Source organism: Siphateles boraxobius, unplaced genomic scaffold (assembly GCF_051911475.1).
Source record: "Siphateles boraxobius isolate OS27281-9 unplaced genomic scaffold, OSU_SipBor_1 26, whole genome shotgun sequence".
Taxonomy (NCBI): domain Eukaryota; kingdom Metazoa; phylum Chordata; class Actinopteri; order Cypriniformes; family Leuciscidae; genus Siphateles; species Siphateles boraxobius.
This window is the reverse complement of record NW_027508876.1, coordinates 10,502,753-10,520,492: the sequence shown is the minus strand read 5'-3', so window position 1 is coordinate 10,520,492 and position 17,740 is coordinate 10,502,753. Positions and strand designations below refer to the sequence as shown.

At 41.4% G+C, this 17,740-nt stretch overlaps 1 protein-coding gene across 1 annotated transcript; it reads right to left on the bottom strand.

Moving 5' to 3' along the window:
- Nucleotides 1–2,326: 2,326 nt before the first annotated feature.
- LOC143752274 (uncharacterized) lies at nucleotides 2,327–17,730 on the bottom strand. The gene is made up of 13 exons (XM_077245412.1): nucleotides 17,659–17,730; nucleotides 17,195–17,427; nucleotides 16,898–17,075; nucleotides 16,659–16,741; nucleotides 15,993–16,118; nucleotides 15,736–15,850; nucleotides 15,341–15,403; nucleotides 4,662–4,716; nucleotides 4,309–4,400; nucleotides 3,773–3,890; nucleotides 3,507–3,608; nucleotides 2,684–2,860; nucleotides 2,327–2,538 (listed from the first exon to the last, which is right to left on the bottom strand). Exons 5-13 carry the CDS (start codon nucleotides 16,007–16,009, stop codon nucleotides 2,327–2,329), a joined length of 951 nt encoding a protein of 316 aa, XP_077101527.1. The 5' UTR covers nucleotides 16,010–16,118; nucleotides 16,659–16,741; nucleotides 16,898–17,075; nucleotides 17,195–17,427; nucleotides 17,659–17,730.
- Nucleotides 17,731–17,740: the final 10 nt, after the last annotated feature.

Below are 17,740 nucleotides of genomic sequence, written 5' to 3'. Positions count from 1 at the left end.
GACTCTATCCATATGGGTATAATCATGTAGCTGAAGTCAAGAGCTATTTATAACAGTTGGTTTCATGTCCGTAGCCCCTTCTGTTCCTGAATGACAAGCTTTCCAACATGCACCAAAATCAAGGTTCAGAGGTCAATATTTCAACGCAGGAGCCATTTACAACCTTCAGACTGACATATGTTACTCTCCAGGTCAAGCCCTTTCCAACAATATATTTGTTTCAGTCCTACGACAAAGTTTCAATTTTAACTTTTCATGGACACAGCCTTGGCTCAGGCATAGTTTTAGTGAGGACTTTGAGGCCCCGACCTCAATTTATATATATATATATATATATATATATATATATTTTTTTTTTTTATTTAGTATTATAACAATACTGCACGGATGTACTACAGCCAAGCAACAAACAGACTATTTGAGTTTTTTGCCCAGAATCATAAACGTATGAACATCAGCATTAGTCTAAAAGATGCAATTAGGTGTCCAAAGGTACTTACAAATGATGTCAGTGGTGGATGACGTTTTCAAATCATTTACTTAAGTAAAAGTACTAATAATTTGCTGGACAAATACTCTGTTACAAGTAAAAGTAAAAGTCAAAATAACACATTGATAATGTTACTTAAGTAAAATTATGAAAGCATAATCAGGAAAATGTAAAGTATTGTAAGTAAAAGTATTCAAAGCTGAAAGAAAAACATTGTAATATTATTATCATGATATTATTGTACTCATGTGCTAATGTAAACGTAGTTGGTTGTGGTTTGTGGTGTAACAATTTTGTCTCTGACTGCATGAGATGGTTATTTTCATTATGGATGAATTTGCTGATTTTTTTATTTTTATGCATTGAGAGCCCATAGCCCAAAAGTAACACCCTCACTCTGCTTGCAGTCTAAACCTAAAAATGTTTACAAATATATATTAAAATAATCAAAAAGAAAAGAGGAAAATCTTCACATTTGTGAAGATGGAACCATGAAATGTTTTTACATGACATGACTTAAACAATTATCTAAATAGCTGGCAATTAAAGTTCTGTCGATCAACTAATGTACTAGCTGTACTTGTATAAACTATTGAGTACCTTAATTTATACCTTTCATATTGTTTGTGTGCAAAACCCCACCGTTGTAAAGCTTCACATTAAAAGCATTTAACTGGCAAAACACAAGTGACCTTTTATTTTGAAGTAGTCACAGGAAATGCAATGTTTTTTTAATTATTTTTATTAAATGCTTGTAAAAGAAAAAAAAATCAAGTTATTGTCATTACATAATACAATTGAGTCCTTCAATCCAGATTAAGCTCCTTCAGTCTTTTTAATCCAGATAAGTCCTTAAACGCAGCCACTGTTCTTATAGCTTTTAGATTTTTTGAGAACTCAATAGATTCAAAATACATTTTCATTTCAAGTTTAAATTTTACAAAAAGAGGATTGCATTTAGAAAATTTACATTTGTGAATGTGAAGTTTAGCTAACAGAAAAATAAGGTTTATAAAATAAATATCACTTTTCTTTTCACATTCATGAAAACCAAAAATTACATTTCTATAGGTAATGTAATCTGTTTGTGAGATTTACACGTCAAAAATGCATCTACACAAGACAACCGTCATGTTCAACAGTTTTCTGAAAAGAAAATACACAAGAACAAATACCAGTAATTTGAACTTAATTACAGTACTTAACTTATTAACTTATTTACTGTGCACCACTGAAGGATTTAACTGGCATATTAAGTTCACACAACAGACAATTCAATCAAACGGGTTTATTACAGTGGTGAATATGTATGCATCACAACAAAGACATTTCTTTATAGTTTTACAAGATGTAAGTGAAAAATGTTTGGATTTGTCTGTCTGTATGTACATTTAGATGATGTCATATGGAAAACATAAAAGAGAAAACATCTATGGTTTCAATGCTATTTGACAGTATTCAGTATGCTATAACTACAAATAACAAAAAAATAATATGGGTAGTATATGCATATCGCATACAAATACAGTATAAATCCACATACATTATGGAAATACCAAAGTACATTAGAATTATACTAGTTAAAATTACAGACTGCCATTGAATTCCATGCATAGATGATGACAAGCAGCAAAAAGCAGTTTTGGTCTGAAACCAGCAAGCTCAAATGTTAGAAGAGATAAATAAATCAATGTTTTTCTATTTTTTAAAATAAAAATACACACAAAATCTATAAAAACTTTCCTGCAGATACTTTGGTACAGCTATTTAAAACAAAGGCAAGGCAAGATTTTTTGTACAAATCTCCAGTTCCTGTGTGTTGTTTGGCAGTGGTCTTTAGGTGTCTTCTTCCTCAGACTCAGGGCTGGTGAAACCATTGTCATCCCACTCCTCAATGTCCTCCTGTATGGAAAGAAAATCAAATTCCATAGTGGCTATACTGCTGTATGCATTAACAGCCTGTTTGTGTTGACTTCTGAGTAAATGTCCGCTCCGATTGAGGACACTGTTGAGCCCATGTGTAGCGTCCTCTGTCAGGTCAACGAAACCTGTAGAGGAATTGTGGAAAAAAATAGAAAGAGAAGTGCCTGATCACAACTCAATGTATAAAGTAGAGTTCCCTGGAGACATATCTATCTATCTATCTATTATAAATAAATACATGATACTGAAATCTCAAGATCTTGAACATACTGCTGGTTTTGATCCGCTCCAAAGTCTGTCCTCTGAGTGACTCCACTTCTTGGACTTGCTTCAGAAGGTACTTGATGTGCTGAGACATCTCCTTTACAAGGATGCTCTGCTCCTCCTCCAAGCGTTTCAGCAGCATTACCTGGTCGAAGATAGATCTCTTCAACCTGAAGGTGTTGCCTTTGGTTGGGGAAAGGAATGGAATAGTGGACAAGGAATGTTTATTATTATATTATACACATATAACAGAATTATGTTATTTCTGATATATTTTTTTAGCGACAGCATTGGTTCTGTAGAATATAAACAATTTCAAAATATGAATACAAGTCACAATAATATAATCTGGATGGAGAGTTTGTGAAATTGTGATGGTCAAGTATTTTATTTGTGATTACTACAGCAGAATAACATGGTGTTGATCTCACCATTCAATGTTTATGCTCCGTGATAAATATTTCCATATTTTGGTATTCATGATATTTTTTATTTTAATGTATCATCCCATTCCTGTGTTGTTGAATGACAAGTAACAAAAAGGACAATGGTAAATATAAAAATTTGTGGTTGGAACCATTTCTACATGTGAAGATCGAAAAGGGAATAAAATTTGTAAAGCTAGTATAGAGTGATGCCATAGGCATATACTATGGAAATCAACTGAAAGAACAACAAGCTAAACTAGCAATTCATACATATCATACCATCTTCATGTCTCTCCCATGGTAGAATGTATCCCTCTGTCAGACTGCACGCCAACTCCTCGTCAATCGGATCTTCTTCCACTACGGTGTTGTATTGCAAGACCCTTGATTTGATAACAAACCATGCTGACGATACAGATCTTGCCTCTTGCGCAAAAGGGTTGCAGTGATGTTCTCAATGTCAGCCCTTAGCTCTTCAGTACAACCTGGAGTGTAGACTCTCTCTAAATAGGTGAAACAAAACAATTGGACAAGAGACACAATTAGTGACATTTTCAAAATATAGCCACCTTTTATTATTTGTATAAAGGTACAGTCATTAACAGATGTGTGTGTGGATGTGTATACACACACACTGTATATACATTGTGTAATTTACATGTTTTACCTGTGACCGCCCATTGTCTGACATCCCACACCCATTGCTGTATTGTCTCCTGATCAAGGTTGTGCTCCTTCTTAATGTTGCTAAGGCTGGCAGCTTCCACCTTTGCCCTCTCTGTGATCTTTTAAAAGAGAAAAAATAACAAAATGTCAGACAAAAAGGTCTACACACCAACACAATGCAAAACCCACCAATTTTACTTGAGCTTTCGGTACAAGACATTCATCAGAACAGGTGTAACATTAAATAACACATTAAATATCTGTGTACAGTATACTACCAAGCAGACTTGTAAATAGGAGAAAATGTCTGTACAACAGCGAGGTTACAATCTTAGAAGATAACTGACCAATCCTAAGCACTACCCTCCCCTCAGTTACTTAAAATGAATAAAACATGATTATTATCAAAATAGTCGCATTTTTATTTTCTGTAACATGATTAAACAATTAATCAACTAATAGTTTCAGATCTAGCTGTAGTTGGTGCATTGAGGGAAAGGGGCAGTGCTTAGGATCTCAATTATAATTTACCCTTACTTTTACATATCTGTGGGCTAACACTTGATGAAGGTTGTCCCTCTTTCTTCTGTTCCAACCCATGGCCTGTTGCGTTAGCATTTTCACTCTTCCTAATGAAAACAATAATGCACCCACAAGCCAAAAAGTAAGATTTCACATCCAAAAGGTAATAAGAGTAACCCAACAGACATGCCTAAACCCTATCACTAAAAGTTAGTTGAACTGGTAATTACCTTGAAGTAATACAATGATAACTTTCGTAAGAACAGAACAGATAAACTTTGTTTTTCAATTACCTATAAAAACACTATTAAGTATTTATTATTATTTGTTTAGGCTACCACAGCGTGTAGTGTAAGTGTAACACCAACCAGGCTTTGTCATGTATTTTGTGACAAGTGCTGCCCTGGAGAGAAAGCTGTTCACCTATAAAGAAAATAATACCATTACATTTTTGGTCTCCATTACATAAAAATATTACCTACACACCATATATCTTGAACTTGTGGTTTAACAGAAAACATGTGTACTGTATTATCCTAGGAATTTGGGACCCATTACATGCATGCATTTTGAATTGTTGAAAACGACTGAACTGCCTATTCTTTATTTTAACTCATACATAAAGGATGTGATTTATCCCTCACACCAGGTGTGTTACTTAGATGAAAAATAAGTACCTTTTGGTGTAATGGTTTCTATTAAGACTCTTTGTAGCCATAGTTAAAATATTGACAATAATACCTGTTGTGGCTTTTTTTATCATCAAACAAACATCATCACTGAGTAAGAGACACTCTGAGTCCAAATTAATAGTTTATAAAGTATTTATTCTCTTGCAAGAGAGATCCTCGTCACCAATACACATTTGTGAGTCAGTGAGGAGAGATAAGGAGAAGCAGTGTCTGTCTTTTTTATATCTCATGTTCTCCAAGGCCTTATTTCTGCCCTCCCCTCAGGGAGAGAGGTATACTTTGTCTTTTCTATACCTCCCTGACCCTGAGAGGTAGATGCCCCCTTAACCCTTTAGGCTATAAAGTACAAATGCACTCAAGATGACCCCTTGACCATCTGCTTTTCCTTACCTCCACTGACCACCAACCATAGTAAATTATCACACAAGCCCCCTTCTCACTACAAGTGAGAAAACAGATGAGACCATAATTAGGAATCACTGAAAGAAGGGTAATAGATGGAAAATTCCATAACAACTCCTCTCTGTTTATCATACTATGATAACTGATTAATCAAACATTGCAATAATAGTAATAATAAATGCAAATTCAAGTCACATAAAATCACTCTCCTTGAACCTGTGAAGAAAGTTTTAGAATGAAGAAGCATAAGGCTGTTTTTGTGGGGGAAATGCCCCGTAATATTTTAGCAAGCAAGTAAACAGTTTATCTAAAGCCGGGCTGAATGAATAAGCACTGTTATTGCACTCCCGACCTATATCGGACCCGCAGTCACCTTAGTATAAACAAGAAATAGTTATAATGCAGTAAGAAAACAAAACAGAAAAACTATAATAAAAATCACTGTTTCAAACCCTGTCCTTTTACGCCATCTCGTGACAAAAAGGAAAACACATTTTCTTTACTCAATTAGCACGTGTCGCTGTAACTTCCGCTACTTGTGTCATCGTATTGTTGTTCATCAACATCATCATTCGGGTAGGCTGTCATTTTCACCAATTGAACAGACATTCCAACTTTAACCAGTCTCTGCACTAAGCTAGACACACATTGTATAATACATGGTATACATAACAGAATCAGTACTACTATGACTAATATTGGCAACACAGTCTGAGCTAACCAAAATCCCCAGCCCCCTTTAAAATTCATTATCCAGGTCAGCCAGTTCTCTTCCACTGGTTCAGGCTCCTGCACCGCCTTTCTCATGTGCTCGATCACATTTGTTATGTTGTCACTGTAATCTGGAATATTGAAACAACAAGACACACCTAACATCTTACAAATGCCCCCCCCGTTCTGCAGTAATTAAATCCAAAGCTAATCGATTTTGAATAACTGCCTCTCGTAAATGTCTCATTTCATCATTTATCATGTTTATAGCATTTTCAGTGGCATTTGCTATTGCTAATACAGACCATGCTAAACCATTAACCATATTAATCGTCACCGTTGTTCCCACCCCCAGGAAAAGGGACCACCCCACATTTGCCCCAGGTGTTGTCCATGGATCAGATAATGTATACCCCGAATAATGTTTTGGCAGAACCCCAGGCAAAATCTTAACATTTATTTTTTCCCTTGCCCTTGGTGTTTTGTTTGGCAAATACACAGATGTTCCCACATTTATCAACGCTGGATAACAGCACCCTGACCACCCGTGTTTAGGCATTCTGTGAAACGCCCTGTCCCCGCATACCCACACAGCTGCTGGTGAAGTCTCATGCAGCTCACCAAATGGACATGTGAAACTAATCTCCTTGCCGTCGAGTGTCGCTGTGCAATTGTTCACTGTTCCGCCCTTTGTGTTGATTCTGACTCTGCAGTCAGACCATCCTGTCGTGAAAAGTCTCTGCGTGTCTGAACAAACGCACACATCACCTTTCTCGTGTGTTACTCTCAGTGGTGGAATTGCTATATCAGTGTTGTTATATCGTCGAACGTTGTCACAGCTGTCCTCAGGTCGTTTCGTCGATGTCTCTCCTTTCTCCAGTTCAGCTGCTGCTAAAAGCACATCAGTCATTTGTTTTGGAATTAGACACTTTGTTTCATTAGCTGTTGCTATAGTCAGTGGGACAACCTTCCAAGCGCGTGACATCTGTAGACACAGCCAGCAGCTCGTTGATATTTCTAACTCTTCTTTCTGCAGCATAGCCAGAGCACAGGCTTTGTTACCTTGACACTTCATCATGGCTTTCTGCACTTCAGGGTTCCCCTGATCTCGTGTCACGTCTCCGTTCCCCATCCATGCCAGCTCGTCCCTCGCTTCTCGTTCGACCTCAGGTGCTACAAAAGGTTTTAAAGTTGGAACTGCCTCGTTTACAATAATGTCAATTTCTTCGTACCAATCCTTTCCCTCTAAATCTAATCCACAATAGTACTTGCCTTGGTCTGACAGTCTTACTTGTGCTAGCTCGACTGTCATCCCATACCTGTTGTTGCTTAGTCTGTGTTTTGCAAATACTTGAAATCTTTTATCTGTTCCCCACTTGTAGTTGGAGGCATATGCTTTCACGTCGCTCCACTTACATGGGTGTTCACAGAAGTAGAAGCCTGCATAGTCTTCGCTGCGCCCCTGACAGCCTGGACAGTTCGTTTGATAGGGGTTGCACCCGAAACTCACATTTGATCCTTCGTGAACTGTCACCGTGCCCCCCTCGAGGCCTCTCACCGGCTCCACCTCTTTGAATGCGTCTCTCCTAGCACGTTGTCGAGCGGTGTCGTTCCGCTCCGTTGTCTCAGTCCTGTTGGTCTGTTCTCCTGTTGGTAATACTTTCAGGCCTGCTGTAAAATGCATTATTATCAAGCAAATTGTCACTGACAACACAGTCATTATGCCTGTAGTCTTAACCAGGCCACACATTCCTGGCACTCTGAATGGGTGCCAGGGTCTGGTACGCTCCATGTTCTCGGTTACTCTGATCTGCTGTATGACCAGAAAGTGTTAAGACAGTTCAGTTCTTAAAAGCACTACCAAGAAAGTCTTATCTGTTCCGTTGGCCACACGGTTTCCAGCTGGATACCGCTTGGCAAAATCAAAGTTGTTTGCTTCCTCCTGTCTCCTCCCTGCTGCTTCAATGCAAAGGTCTGTATCTGCAGGCTCTGTTATGTCTTTTGCATGGCCTTGCTCTTGCGCAGATAACGGTACCTTTTCTTGCTTGTCAATAACTGGACCTTGACGATTATGCTCGTTGAACCCCCTCCTGCGATTGCTCCGCCTCCGCAATGGGCGGCACCTTCCTGCAATGGTTCGCGTGCACCCACGTGGCCCTCTCTGCGACCTTCACCGCCGTGTACGTCACCAGAAGCACCTGGAAAGGCCCAAGCCACCTTTTCGCCTTCCAGCTCTTTCTCCTGTGATCACGAATCACCACGAAATCACCTGGCCTGACCTTGTGCAGAAACGTCTCAGCAACTTTCCCCTGGGCAGCTTTCACCTGCACAGAAATTTGTGATAACAGACAAGACATTTCTTTGCAGTAATTCAACATGTCATTCTCACACACATCCGTGGATGGCAGCCTTTGTTTACCCCCTTCTATGCCCATGAATGGCGGCCTGCCAAACAAAATTTCGAATGGGCTCAGGTTTGTTTTCACTCTTTTCCTCATTCTCATGTACATCAGTACGATTGGTAGGGCCTTAACCCAAGACAGACCCGTCTCTTCGCAACATTTTGCCAATTTGTTCTTGATTGTTTGATTTGATCTCTCTACCACCCCTGCTGACGAGGGAGCGTAACTGCAATGCGTTCTCATATCAATGCCCAAGAACTCTCCCACCTGCTTTATTGCAGCATTTACAAAATGTCTGCCATTGTCAGAGCTGATTTTTCTTGGTATCCCCCATCTTGGCACAATTTCGGTTAGCAGGGCCTTTGCCACTGCTGCCGAATCTTGCTGTGAGGTCGGGAAAGCCTCCACCCAATTTGACCACATGTCTACCATTACCAGACAGTGTTTCTGTTTCCCACAAGGGGTTAATTCGATGAAATTCATCATCAGATACTCAAACGGACCTGCTGGGGCTGGTTGGGATGCTAAGGGTGTTTTTATCCCTCTTGCCACATTGTGTGTGTTACAAGTGACACACCTTTTGCAAAAATTTTCAGCAAAGGTTGTAAATCCTTTAGTATACCATAAATCTTTCATCTGCATTACCATACTCCCCTTGGACACGTGGTCTAACCCATGTGTCAACTTAGCGTAATGCTGAAAGAAGTGTTTGGGTAAACAAGGAATGCCATCACTCATCCATACACCCCCCTGGAGGCTGCAGCCAGACGACCTCCATTTCTGTTTTTCTGCTCCTGTGGAAAAAGTCTGCATGCTTTCTAAACAAAGAGAAATGTCAGGGTTAGGCACAGATACCAAAGCACAAGTCGTTTCTTTTGTCTCCTGCGCTGCCGCGGCCTTCGCTGCCGCGTCGGCTCTCGCGTTTCCTGTGGAAATAAAGCTTTTATCGTTAGAGTGCGCTGCGCATTTACAGACTGCAACCTTGTCTGGCAAAAGAATGGCCTCCAAAAGCTTAGAGACCAGTGAAGCGTTCAATATCGGATGTCCATCCGACTTCAAAAAATTCCTGTGCTTCCAAATTGCTCCGAAATCATGTGTGATCCCGAAAGCATAACGCGAGTCTGTGTAAATCGTCACACATTTGTCTGCCATTAATTTACACGCTTCTGTCAGTGCAACCAATTCAGCTGCCTGAGCTGAATAAGTTGACGGCAATTTGCCAGATTTTACAACTTCAAATTCAGTGGTCACCGCAAAACCAACCTTATTCAGGCCTGTTTGTGGATCTTTGGATGCCGATCCATCCACAAAGAGGACATTATCACAATTCTCCAAAGGTGTGTCCAACAGGTCTGGACATGGAGTACACACCTGCTCCAAAACAGAAAGACAACAGTGATGTTCCTCCCCATCATCTTCTGTTGGCAGAAGTGTGGCAGGATTCAAGGTTGTACATCTCTTCACAGTTATGTTCGGCATATCGAGCAAAATTGTATGGTATCTCAACCATCTGGCTGAAGATAAGTGTGATGTTTTCTGTTCTTGCAAAATCATGGTAACTGCGTGTGGGACCATAAAGTCAAATCAGAATACCCCACAAATTCTCTTGAAGCCAGCACAGCCAGCTCAGCAGCTGCCACAGCCCTCAGGCAGAGTGGCAGACCTGCTGCAACTGCATCAAGTTTCGTTGAAAAATATGCTACTGGTCTTAGTCTGTCACCATGGGTTTCCAAGAGCACTGAACTCATAAAGCCTTATTTTTCATCTACCATCTGTATAAATGGTTTGTCAACTGCTGGAAGGCCCAACGCTGGAGCCTGAGCCATGTGCATTTTCAAAGTTTCAAAAGCTTCCTGTGCTTCTGCTGGCCAATCAATCTTGTCACATGACCTCAGCCCTTTCCCTGCTGTCAGGGCTCTCAAGGGCTTTTCCAACAGTGCATAATTTGGAATAAACGTTCGACAATATGCACACATTCCCAAAAATGACAACAATTGTTTCTTTGTTACTGATCTTGGTACATCTTTGATCGCTTTAACTCGTTTTTCAGAGAGAGCTTTACTGTTTGGTGTGATCGTGTGACCCAAAAAAGTTATTTTCTGCTTCACAAACTGCAGCTTAGCCAGACTGACCTTGTGCCCCTCCCTTTCCAAATGCTTCAGGAGAGACACACTGTCAGCCACACACACAGCCTCATCTCGTGCACAAATCAACAGATCGTCCACATATTGCAACAGCGCTGTTCCGTTCGACAAAATTAACGGTTCGAGGCTTCGTTTGAGCGCCTCATTATAAATAGTTGGGGACTCAGAAAACCTTGGCACAAACGTGTGAAAGTATACGGTTTGTTGTCAAAATCAAACGCAAACCAGAACTGACTTTCTTTTGCCACTGGGACGCTAAAAAACGCGTTGGCCAAATCAACCACAGTGAAGTATGTTGCATCTTGCTGGAATCTGTGATAAAATCGTGTACGGGTTCGGGACCCGTGGCGCTCTCGCGATAACAGCTTCATTAACTGAAATTAAATCCTGCACAAACCGCCACTGAACCATGTCATTTTGATTAGCTGTTGCCTTTTTTACTGGGAAAATGGGTGTTCGTACTGGAGAATCATGACACGGGATGATGACTTTCTCTTTCAGGAGAGATTCAAAAACTGGCCGGATCCCTCGCAATGCCTCCTTTTTCAGGGGATATTGCGGTTGACACGGCCTGTAATCAGACTTTGGGGTGATTACCACTGGTTCACAATTTTTAATCAATCCAACATCATACTTGTGTTTCGCCCACAATGCTGAAGGTATTTCTGCCAGGATAGGATGAATATCTGTGGCAGAAATAGCTCCGTTATCATGCTTCTCCATTACACTCTGAACAATAGCAGTCACAGCTCCGTGTACATCAACCTCAAAATCACATGGCAGCATGAATGCCCCTATACTGTCACTCTTCTGCACCCCGTCTCCCTTTTCAGCCCAATCTGTGGCTGTCATGCACTGTCTCACAAAAGGACCCAAATCTGCCCACTGCTGCGCTTTGCCCTTGGTTACTGATAAGTGAGGCGCCGACATTCCTGTTATCAAATACAACTTAATTTGTTTTTCTGACAGGCAAGCTGAAAGCGCACACACATTCTCATTCCAGAACATTTTATCAAACTTCATTTTCTCATCTTCTGTCTCGTTAAACCAACTTCCTCAAACTGAGGTTCACGCTCAAAGACAACATATGATGTGCAATGCAATTTGTCAGACATCATATTTTCTATGTTATCTGATACTGTTCGATCTTTTGCCATGTTCAAAATCATTTTTGCCCAATCACAATCTTTTACCTGCCACTCGTATGCCCATTGTGGCTCAAATTTTGCACAACACATTTGCTGTTCTTCCTCAATAACAATACCCATCGGGCCCGCAGTGAGTTTCAAATTTAATTCACACATTAAATCTCTTGCCAACAATGGAGCCGGACAGGTTTCAGAGCACAAAAACGCATGTTTCAATGCTTTGCCCCCCTCCGTCTCGCATTGTAACGGCACAGTGACATTTTCTGAAATTTCATGCCCTGACGCTGACGTGCTTTCAAACACCACATTCGTCAATCTTGGTTTGCATGGCAAGTCATATGGCCTTATTGTGGACCGGGCTGCACCTGAGTCCACGAGAAACTCTATCATTGTACCGTCAACTAACAGTGGATATCTCGGTAGTCTTAAAAATCCTGAACCTTTATACATTCTCAGACATTCAGCAGAAACAGCGTTATTCAAATTTTCATCACTCACACATAAAGGTTTGCTAGCATTTTCTTCGTTGCAAGAAGCATTATGTACATCAGTGTATGTGTGCGTGTTGTGTGTGTGTGTTAAAAAAATTTCACTTCCCTTTCTCGCAGTCGGTTGAATGCCTGTCGCTCGCCCTCCCCTCTCCTGTTCTCCGTTCCTCTGTAGTCAATCCGCCTTCCGCGCCTCCGGACAATCCTTTGCCCAGTGTCCATCGCCCTTGCACACTCTGCACTTTGTGCATCTGACAAAGTCATGTTCGTTGCTTTCGCACAGTCCACATTTCCACTTTCCCTGATACACTTTCTTCTTCTTGTTGGCCCAGTTCTGCCGCGCTGGTTGTGCGCTCGTGCTAGCTTTGATCTGTACAGCAGCCAGCTGCAGCTCTCTGTCCACCTTTACTTTCGCGGCTTTGTCCTTCTTTGTCAGCAGCTGTTCCTCGGCGTGCACAGCGTGCGCTAGGATGGTTGTTAGCCGCCCGTTCTGCCACTCGATGTAACTTGCTCTCACTGCTTGTGCGATTTCAGGTCTCAGTCCATTCAGGAAACGGCTCTGCAAATGACACTCCCACGTGCCTGGCTGCTCTCCTCTCTCCTCCGGCTCAGGCATGCCGCTGTGTTTCTGAAATGTTTCAAAAAGTCTTGCATAATAGTCACCTGGCAACAGCTGTTGATTTTTTCTGTGTCCACTCGTGGTGGGAAAGCCTTCTTTATTTCTTCGCCGAGTTTGCTCACTGTTGTTCGATACAGTTCGTTGGCATCATTCATCCACTCCCCGTGCGCTCTTCGTCGTTCTTCTTTCGGCATGTGGCTGCTCACTTTGTGCCAGCTCGTGGCTCCCAGTTTCACGGCTAGCAGCCGTTTCAGTTCTTGTGTGGTGGGGCTGAACTCTTGACAGAAAGTGACTAGTTCGTTTGAAAATCTGTCACCTGCATCGTCCGGGGTTTGGAAAATGGGCCATTGCTTCTTTCATGTCTGTCACCGTCCACGGTCTATAGACCATCACCGGTCCATCCGGCCCCGCCACCTCAATCATGGGAGCCGTGATGTTAGCTGTTTCATCTCGGATCTGTGATCTTGTGAAGATTTTCTTCGGCTTGGCTCCGCGTTGCTCGTCCGTGTTCTCTGTGATTTCTTCCTTCTCGCCCTGGGTCACGTGACTGGACGCTTGTCCCTCTGCTTGCACTTGTTGCATTGCCTGCGCTGTTTGCATCGCTAGTTGCTGGAATGCCAACGCCATCTGCGCTGTTTGCTGTTTTTGCGCTTCTGCTCGTGCGGCCTCTCTCGCCTCTTGTTCCTCCAGCGCGGCCAGCGCTTCAGCTCTTGCTGCTCGGTCATTTTGCTCTTCTTGCGCTTCACGCGCTGCTTCACGCTCTGCTTGTGCTTGTGCCTCTCTCGCTGCAGCTTGTGCCTCGGGTTGCGGTTCGGCTTGTGCTCGCGGCTGGGTCGGTCTCGATGGAGAACAGTCAAGGTCGGGGTCGAACTTCAGTGCAGTCAATCCGGCTCCTGGGAAGTGTGTTTTGTACTCCGGCGGTGCCGGTCTCACCGCAATTTCATGTGGGGAAACACAAACATACTGTGGGTTAGTCGGTTCTGGTGGTGCAGACACACATACAGGCAGACTTTCACACTTTTCATTTTTCCTTCCTGCTAATTCTTTTTGCAGTTGCCTTCTTTCTCTTTTATCTGCTTCCTCAAGCCAGCAATCGACTGTGTCTTCACATTTTTTGCATACATGTTTAACACACTTGCAGCAACAAGATAATTGTTTCTCACTACGCTTTTCCACTGAGTCTCTCACCACTTTCAGCCTCGTGCGGCTCAATGTTCCCCCTTCGGGAAAATCATGATGCTTGATTAATTTCTCAATATCTAACATACATTTCTGACCATAATGTTTTCTCATTTGGTAGTACACCGGTGTATCATATTTCATAATCTTGCTCTGAGATTTCCCAATACTGGCCGCTTTTCTGTTCTCTGTGGATTTCTCTTCAACGCGCGTTTTCTTGATCTGTTAGGCGTCCCCAACAGACCCGATTTTTTCTTTTAACCCAAATCGGTCGGGTTGCACTATTAGTGCCCTCCTAATTATGGTTCACCAAAAAAAATCTTTTCTGGTTCCCCCCAATTAGCCTCAGCACCTAAAAACAATTTGCTCCGTGGTGGAACAACTGATTTTCAGGTTACCTATCTGTATGAAATCTCTTGATCTGTTACAGAACTCAATTAATCTCAGATAATTTCCTCTCGTATCTGTTTGAAACCTCTTGATCTATATATAGATCTCAATTAATCTCAGATTACGTACCACAGAAACAGCCCTCAGCCAATATGGTTCAATTTCACTCTTCCCCCCTTTAAACTGAATTTAATTCGCTTACCCAGAGATGTTGTTCTGTGCCACCTTGAGTTCTTTTGATTCCAGTGGCCGGATCCGGTCCTAACGGCGGAAACGGTCCCTCGTCTCTGTTTTTCTCGAGGTAGGGTTGGAACTTTGTCAGTTCCTAGGTGATCAGCCTCCGTCCGTCCGTCAGTCCCGGAATCACGTCCAAGGATCCCACTATTCTGACACCAAAACTGTTGTGGCTTTTTTTGTCATCAAACAAACATCATCACTGAGTAAGAGACACTCTGAGTCCAAATTAATAGTTTATAAAGTATTTATTCTCTTGCAAGAGAGATCCTCGTCACCAATACACATTTGTGAGTCAGTGAGGAGAGATAAGGAGAAGCAGTGTCTGTCTTTTTTATATCTCATGTTCTCCAAGGCCTTATTTCTGCCCTCCCCTCAGGGAGAGAGGTATACTTTGTCTTTTCTATACCTCCCTGACCCTGAGAGGTAGATGCCCCCTTAACCCTTTAGGCTATAAAGTACAAATGCACTCAAGATGACCCCTTGACCATCTGCTTTTCCTTACCTCCACTGACCACCAACCATAGTAAATTATCACACAAGCCCCCTTCTCACTACAAGTGAGAAAACAGATGAGACCATAATTAGGAATCACTGAAAGAAGGGTAATAGATGGAAAATTCCATAACATACCACACCTGCTCCACTTCCTCTCCCACTGTGTTTCCTGCTCCATCCTGGCTTCTGCCACCCCATCTCACCTGCAACACAGAGTGAGAAGTGTTATGTAGCAGTACTTCAGAAGTTTTGATATAACATCATCCAATCAGGCATAACATGCACAAAGGTAAAAATAATCCTTTGCACTGAAGATTACTTGAATGTTATATCTACATTAATTCATACAATTATCTCTAAAACATCTCATGACCCAAGCTTTTATTTGGCGGGGAAAAACAAAATCCCTGTCCTACAAATTTGAACAAGCAGCTGAAAAGCAGTTGGTGAAAGATAACACACAGCACATTCTATTATCCGACCCATTATTTCCCAATAACTACAGCCATACCAGACTAAAAGTTATTGCATGTACCTCGCATTTTGCTGTATGGGCTTTGGCATGCATGACGCTCAGGAATGGCCTCATTTCTGTCAATGGCAGAAGCTCTGGTAAACCCTCTACTACTTTGTTAAGGTAGGGCCAGTACCTAAAAAGCAGGAGCAGCATCATGTGAGTGTAACAAAGATCCATTTTTAATTGAAATCTAAAATGACTAACATAACTGTAAAGCTGAGAAACAAGACATTTTAATCATGGAGTTGGATTTGCAATATGACAATGAGAATTACCTGCATGTAACATCCATTCAGAAGAAGGTCACATTTGCCTTCTTTGACATCTCTCTTTGAAGAAACATCGGATAAGCAAATATTTCTCCACGGTAATGGTTCAGTCCTCGTAAGAGAAACCCATGTCTGATAAATCAGAAGAAAATCTAGTGGTTAAGAATCAATTGACCCAGTAAGGCCTGGCTTAAGCACACATCTCTGTCAACTGAGTGCATATAACAAAATATATGATAAATATAATACTTGGCTACTACAAAGATTAGATAAATACCACTCTGCAAGGAAACATGTGAAATGCTTTCAATTTTTACTCAGACTTGGATTGCCATTAAAACTCAAATATCAGACTCAAGAATCACACACACACACACACACACACACACACACACACACACACACACACACACACACACACACACACACACACACACACACACACACACACACACACACACACACCTGCAAACTGCAACTTGAATGCCCTCCTCGTCTATCTGAGCACCAGACTTTTTTGACATCTCTCTGCCAGCGGTGAACTTAGCAGTACCGCAGACAGCACTGTCATTTGCCTATAAAGTCAGTTTATAACACATTTTAAGGTACATAAAAACACAAAACAACTGTCTAAACAACTATTATAAAAAAAAACAAATCAAATGTTCATACACTTCTTATGTTGCCTCTGACAAGGTCAACAAAGGTAGTCCTTGGCCAGGAACAAGCCCTCATATATAGGTGGCTCCTCAGTCCTGTCCATAAGATAGCATGCGTCAGTAATAAAAATCACAAGTACTACATTTACTATTTGTTAAAATGTAAGTTATGATCACTCAAAGACAACCCGAATGGCTACTATTTGTGTTAGACAAGTCTAAAATAAACTTCTGAAAAATACCTATACCTACCCTTTTGACTTGCTGAACAGTAATGTTTTCGGTTTCCATCAGAGCAGACAGCCAACATGTCTGGAGAACAGGCTGGACACTCAAAGTGATGGACCTGGCACATATCCTCTTCTTTGTATTGACAGAAGGTAAACTCAAAAAAGCTTCGCTGAAATGTATCAGCACAGATACTACCTGTCTGCATATTAAGAAATGTTTGGTTAGGATTTTTTGAAGCAATGCCCACTATTAAATATTAGGTATACAGTAATATAATTGTGTTTGTTATATGTTTCAGTGATATTCAGGCAGATTTACCCTTCCAGCTTGAACAGATCTGTGCTCCAACATTTTCAGGAAAGCCTGTCTGGACATGGCTGGTGCCGTCACCTTCATATGTTCAAACGAGGTGAAGACATCAAACTTGTATAGGGTCTGGCAGCTGGTGCTAGCTGGCCAGTACCGATAAACGAGCAGGTCCTTCACCTCGGGAGTCCATTCTGCAGAGCATGATGGACAGGATTTCCGAGGCAAGCAGACGTCATATCGTCCTGTGAACAAGTGAATATAATGTAGTAAAGACTAAAATAATTTCAGTAATCAAATTGCAACAGATTGCCTTCTATACAGAGATACAAATATATTATATATTAGCTATTTGACATGGAATTTGGGCATTACCTGAAAATGATATGGTGATAAAAAGCTTTGCATTGCATACAGCGGTAAAGTTATAGTACAATAATACTTGCACAAAAAGGAGGGCTTTCAGAACAACATACCATTGATGGTGACCACAGAAGTATGCTTCCCTGGAGTGATTGTGAGGTCATGAGTGCATTCACAAATTGACCTTGGAGCAGG